Source organism: Trachemys scripta, chromosome 5 (genome assembly GCF_013100865.1).
Source record: "Trachemys scripta elegans isolate TJP31775 chromosome 5, CAS_Tse_1.0, whole genome shotgun sequence".
NCBI classification, from domain to species: domain Eukaryota; kingdom Metazoa; phylum Chordata; order Testudines; family Emydidae; genus Trachemys; species Trachemys scripta.
The window spans coordinates 134,862,186-134,868,167 of record NC_048302.1 but is presented as its reverse complement, the minus strand read 5'-3'; the positions used below and the strand labels follow the sequence as shown (position 1 = coordinate 134,868,167).

The following is a 5,982-nucleotide window of genomic DNA, read 5'->3' as shown; positions in this document are numbered from 1 at the left end:
CCCCCCCCACACACACACGGCCCTCCCTCTGACTGAGCAGGGCGGGTCCCAGTGCGCGTGCGCACACACACACACTCCCTCCCTCCAGCTGAGCAGGGTGGGCCGGGCGCATGCTCTACTACTGCCAGCCACAGAGAGATACTTGAGATCAACCCGAGTTGCTCCATTCAGCCTCTGCCCCAAGACCTGAGCCTGCCGCTTCTGCCCTCCTCGCCCTGTGGCCTGCGTCTGCGCCTTTGTCCGGTGCCTCCTGGTCTCTGTTCAGCTGGCTTTGCAGCGTTCCTGTACGTGCAGCCTGCTTGGACGGGCCACTGTGTCCTCTGCAGTCGGAAGGGCGTTGGGCCTAACGTACAGCCTGCGCTCGGCACGCTCCCCCTTCGGGACGGACAGATCGGTATCCACACCAGCATGCACGATACACAGGCAGTAGGATCACGCAGCAGGCGTGCACGTATGTGATGTGTACATCCCGTGCATACACACATGGATTTGTCTGCACTGTGAGCTGGTGACTTCTCTCCAGCTCCTGGCAAAATCCCGAGCCCCTTGGCTTTATTGCTGTCTTTGTTTTGCAGGAAGCGGGTCGCTCCTACCCTGTCAAGCAGCATAAACTCTGGGAGCGGCCGAGCAGGCCAGCAGACGCAGCAACGCCGCAGGGTCCATCTACAAGGCAGCGACAGTGTGATTGTAGCCTGGGTGGGCATGCCAAGGCTAGCTTTAATCTAGGCAACCGTAGCAGTGGGGACGTGGCGGCAGAGATTTCAGCGTGGGCGAGCATCCCGAGTTTGTAGCCGGGGTCCCTGGGGGGCTGGTGCTGGGGTCGCTAACCTGCGCTGATGCCTTTGTCACTGCATCTCCACTGCTCCTGTTACCTGTGCAAGCTAAAGCAAGCCTGGTATACCTACCTGCGCTGCAGTCACACCTCAACCTGCGGCATAGACCCAACCCAAAGATGCGTCTTGCCCAAGGTTGTCTTATTCCTGAGCTGTTAGGAACTGTTAGGAAAGGGATAGAGACTAGAACACAAAATGCCATAATGCTACTATATAACTCCCTACTACGCCCACACCTTGAATGCTGCTGGCAGATGTGGTCGCCCCATCTCAAAAAAGATGTATTAGAAATGGAAAAGGTTCGGAGAACGGCAACAAAAATGATTAGGGGTGTGCAACAGCTTCCAGGTGAGGAGAGATTAAAAAGACTTGGAAAAGAGACGACTAAGGGGGGATATGACAGAGGTCTATAAAATCATGAGTGGTGTGGAGAAAGTGACTAGGGAAGTGTGATTTACTCCTCACAACGCAAGAACCAGGGGTCACCCAATGAAATTAACAGGCAGAAGATTTGATACTACCAAAAGGAAGTATTTCTTCACACAGCGCACAGCCAACCTGGGGAACTTGTTGCCAGGGGATGCTGTGAAGGCATCTAAAAAAAATGAGACGTTCCTGGAGGGTGGGTCCATCAATGGCTACTAGTCAAGATGGCCAGGGACTCAACCCTATGCTCTGAGTGTCCCTAAGCCTCTGACTGCCAGAAGTTGGGACTGGGTGACGGGATGGATCACTTGATGATTCCCTGTTCTGTTCATTCCCTCTGGGGCACCTGGCCTTGGCCACTGTCGGGAGACAGGAGACTGGGCTAGATGGACCTTTGGTCTGACCCATTCTGGCCGTTCTTATGTAGCTATTGTGTGTGTTCAGGGTAGAACGATAGAGACCAGTGGCTTCTAGTCCAGCATAACTCACGGCTCAGGCTACACTCCTGCCCTCCAGCAGCTGCATGGGGAGCTCTCCCTGCTCAGAGGGAGGGATGAACGAGGAGTTAACCCCCGAATGGCTGGCTCTCCAGCCTGGCACTGTAGTACTGCAAACTCCCTTGACATGGTTCTCTCTCTCCCCTACTCCCCTCAGGGAACACTACCTGTTCACCTGCTCCTGCCCCAAGTGCCTGGCTCAAGCCGACGACGCCAACCTGACTTCGGAGGAGGAGGAGGAGCTGGAGGGCGAAGGAGAGACGGACGACGCGGAGCTGGAGGATGAGATGACGGACGTTTGATCCGGGCCTGGGGATGGGGTTCGGCTTTGTACCGGAGACGGGACCGCGGGGAGGGACTGTGCCTGTGTCAGCCAGGGCTGGCGCGGCGGCAGGGAGAGAGCATGTTAAGGTTTGGCTACGTTGGGCAGTGGAGGAAGCGGGGATCTTCCCTGCTCCTCACCATCCTTCTGGGGGAGTGTGTCTGTGGTCCCGGGGTCCCCTCTCTCTAGGTAATGGCTCCACTTGTCCCAACCACTCAGATATCCGTCCACACAGACATCGCCTTGGTCTTGTTTGTATCTGATCCTGCACACAGAGCAATACACCGGGGGGGAGGGGAGACGACGCATGCAGGGAAAGTCCCCGGCTCGTCTGAGCACAGCGCATAAACCTTAATGTTACCCTTGTTCCTGACGCTGGGCGAACAACCAGCTACGTCGGGGCTTCCTCTGATGTCAATATCTAAGTGATCTGAGAACTTGGAGAGCGGAGACTGGGGGATTTGGGCGTGTGACTTCCTTGGGGCTGTGGAGGGGGGAGAACAGAGGTTTAACCCGGTGGAGAGAGCGGCTGTGCAAAGAGATTGTAGTCTCATGGACTTGGCAGAAGACTGGGAGCCAGGACTCCTGGGTTCTAGTCCCTGCTCTGTCGCTGACTTGTGGTGTGAGCAAGTCACTTACTCTGGGCTGCCTGGGGACCAAACAGGACGCTCGCCATCCACATCTGATCTTCTCCCCATGAGCAGTGAGGCTGGAGTGGGAGGAAGGTCACCCACCAGCTGTGTTGGCCTGCTCTTTAGAGCCACGTTCCCCACCCCACTCTTTATCTCCTCACTCCAGTAATGGGGCCAGGAGAGGGGGCACCCCACATCCTGATCTCCCACCCCACTACCCCATCAGTGAGAGGGTTGGGACAAACTCAGTGCCAAGCCAGAGTCTTTCCCCTGTCCAGAAGTGGGATCCTATTCCTGGCCTCGTTTCTTCCACCGCCTCTCCCAGTCCTCCTGCAGCTGGTGGGCCTTAGCCGTTCTGATCAAGATGCAGCATGGCATGCTGGGAGTGGTTGTCTCTTCAGTCCACCCCACCCATTAAAGAGTAAGAGAGATGCAGTCTTCTCCATTGCCGATGAGGCGTGAGCTGTGAGGCTCTGGTATGTTGCCTAGCCCTGGGTGCTGCTATGTCCCTCTACGAAGGCTGATTTTTCACACTTTCCTTAGGACCTCTTGTGGAGCGGGGGAGCCTGGGGTCTGTGACTGGAAAACAGTGGAGCACCTCGCTTCTTAAACCTGTCTGTCTTGACTGTCTTAGGGCCCATTTGACGTACGCGGGGAGTCTTCCCGTTTCGAGTTTCACTGGGAATTTGACAGGGTCGTTTCGTTAGCTTTGAAATATGACTGTTGAACATATCTTAGCCTCGTGACAGCACGTTTTGAGGGCTTTTATATTCTGTGTGCCTGGAGCTGGGAGACTGACCTAGAAACTTGGTGCCTGCAGATCACAGGCCAAATCCTACACGGGTGTCAATCTGGAATAGCTTCACTGTCTTCCTCCGAGTTACTCCAAGTTCACCCCGGTGTCGCTGAGATCAGCCCTTAAGCCCACACTGCACAAGCAGTTGTGCTTTGATTTTTGGTCTTGCTTGAAACAATACAGCAATAGGTTTGTTTGACAATGGTGCTAATGCCTGCGGTGATCGAATTGCAGTGAATTAAGGGAGTAGGCTGGTATGGAGTAGACCGACTGTTAAACCGTGGCCTACAATGGCTCCAGAACGTTGCTTGAGCAAAGCAGTCTTCCAAAAACCCAAATGGTGCAAGGATCTCGAACAAGATCCCAAGCAAAATGTTACATTTCAGAGCAAGGAATTGTGGTTGAGCAAAGAACCGCTAAACGAAGTGATCGGGCTAGATGTGAATTTAAGTGACAACAGTATCAAGATGAAAATGATTTGCAGAAAAGCCCTATCTGTGTCTCATGAGGTGTTTAAAAAAAACCACCACCTAAAAAGGGAGATTTAAAAACAACCCCCAAAGCCTTTTCTCCATTTACGCTGCTTCCTTTTTGCAGGCCAGCTTGAGCGGTGAAACTATATTGGTCAGTTTCACTTCTTGGTTCTCATGCCCTAGCGCCATTCCCTGGCATGTGGGTTTCCTGTGCATTGCTTCCGCTCTAAATAATCCCTCCTCTTAAATGTACACACCCTACCTGAATAGAGAGCCTAAAATACGGTGCGCTAGTTTACAGGCCAGTGTCCTGAAGAACCAGAGCTCCGCTGCCAAGCCTGCCTTGGATATTTGGTTGGCCAACCTTGAGTTTTAAAGTTGCCAACATCCATCTTCCTCCAACGGTAGCGTCCCTCCTAAGACTGTAAGTTAACGCTCTTCAGTTCATAGAATATCAGGGTTGGAAGGGACGTCAGGAGGTCATCTAGTCCAACCCCCTGCTCAAAGCAGGACCAATCCCCAGATTTTTACCCCAGTTCCCTAAATGGCCCCCCTCAAGGATTGAACTCACAACCCTGGGTTTAGGAGGCCAATGCTCAAACAGTTGAGAGAGAGTTGGGAAGCAGGCCCAGCTCCTCTTACTGTTGTGCTTGTAACCAACTGCCCAACCTTGGTTTTGGAACAGGGGCGAGAGGCAATCTTGTTTCAGGACAGAGAGGCAAAGCCATTTGATCTGTATATTCTCACATAAGCAGAGAGGGGAGTGTGCTACAAACTTTGGATCCGGATTCTCAAACAGCCTGAATGCCAATCCTGGGGTTTGGTTGGGTCCACTTGCAAAACTTAGATCCGGAGTCTGGGAGTATTCAGCACGGGAGGTTTTGGTGCCTCAGGGGATGAGCCCCAGCAAACCGCCATAGAGTGGGGTGCAAAGCAGCCCTGTTTAACAGTAGTTGTCTTTTGATGGAAGCTGCCACTAATCTTTCTGAAACAGAAAAGCTGGTGGGCCAGGCTTGGCTGCCCTTGCTGAGGTCATCTGCAATCTCTGCCGAGCTCCACAGCTCTGCCACCTGGCTTTTTTCTGCGTTGTTCAAGTCACGGCAAAGCAGAGTTCTGGTGCCATTCTGTTCTCCTACACCGCACCCTACCCTGTCACCTCCACGCTGCTTCCCTGCTGTCACAAAATGCCTTGGGGAGTTGAGTCTCATCAGCCACCCTCCTCCCAGATTCCTGGTTCAGGGCTTGCGACGTTCTCCGCTTTGGAAGTATCTAGACATGTCCCCGTAGTAGGATTGCCAACTGTCTCGTCACACAAACCCAAACAGCCCTGCCCTGAGGCCTCGCCCTGCTCACTCCATTCCCATCCCTCTGTTGCTTGCTCTCCCCCACCCTCACTCACTTTCACTGGGCTGAGGCTGGGGTGTGGGTTCCAGGGTGGGGCTAGACATGAGGGGTTCAAGGTGCAGGAGGGGGGGCAGGGCTGGGGCAGGGAGTTGGGGTGCAGGAGGGGGTGAGGGATGCAGTCTCTGGGAAGGTTTGGGTGCAGGAGGGGAGGTCAGGGCTGGGGCAGGGAGTTAGGGTGCAGGAGGGGGTGAGGGCTGCAGGCGCTGGGAAGGTTTGGGTGCAGGAGGGGGGGCAGGGCTGGGGCAGGGAGTTGGGGTGCAGGAGGGGGTGAGGGATGCAGGCTCTGGGAAGGTTTGGGTGCAGGAGGGGGGTCAGGGCTGGGGCAGGGAGTTGGGGTGCAGGAGGGGGTGAGGGATGCAGGCTCTGGGAAGGAATTTGGGTGCAGGAGGGGGGGGTCAGGGCTGGGGCAGGGAGTTGGGGTGCAGTAGGGGGTGAGGGGTGCGGGCTCTGGCCTGGCAGTGCTTACCTTGGATGGCTCCCAGTTGGTGGCACAGCAGAGCTAAGGCAGGCTCCTTGCCTGCCCTGGCCTTGCACCGCTCCTGGAAACGGCCGGCACATCCCTGCGGCCCCTGGGGGGGCAGAGGGCTCTGCACATTGCC

General features: G+C 55.2%; 1 protein-coding gene across 2 annotated transcripts in view; it reads left to right on the top strand.

Annotated features, from left to right (window-relative positions):
• The window catches only part of SMYD5 (SMYD family member 5), a gene marked incomplete at its 5' end in the record, with an annotated part of 17,921 nt that extends 12,535 nt beyond the window's left edge, over positions 1–5,386 (top strand). For both annotated transcript variants that reach the window (XM_034772125.1, XM_034772124.1), the window contains 1 exon segment: positions 1,914–5,386. In XM_034772125.1, coding sequence (XP_034628016.1) covers positions 1,914–2,058 — 145 coding nt within the window.
• Positions 5,387–5,982: the final 596 nt, after the last annotated feature.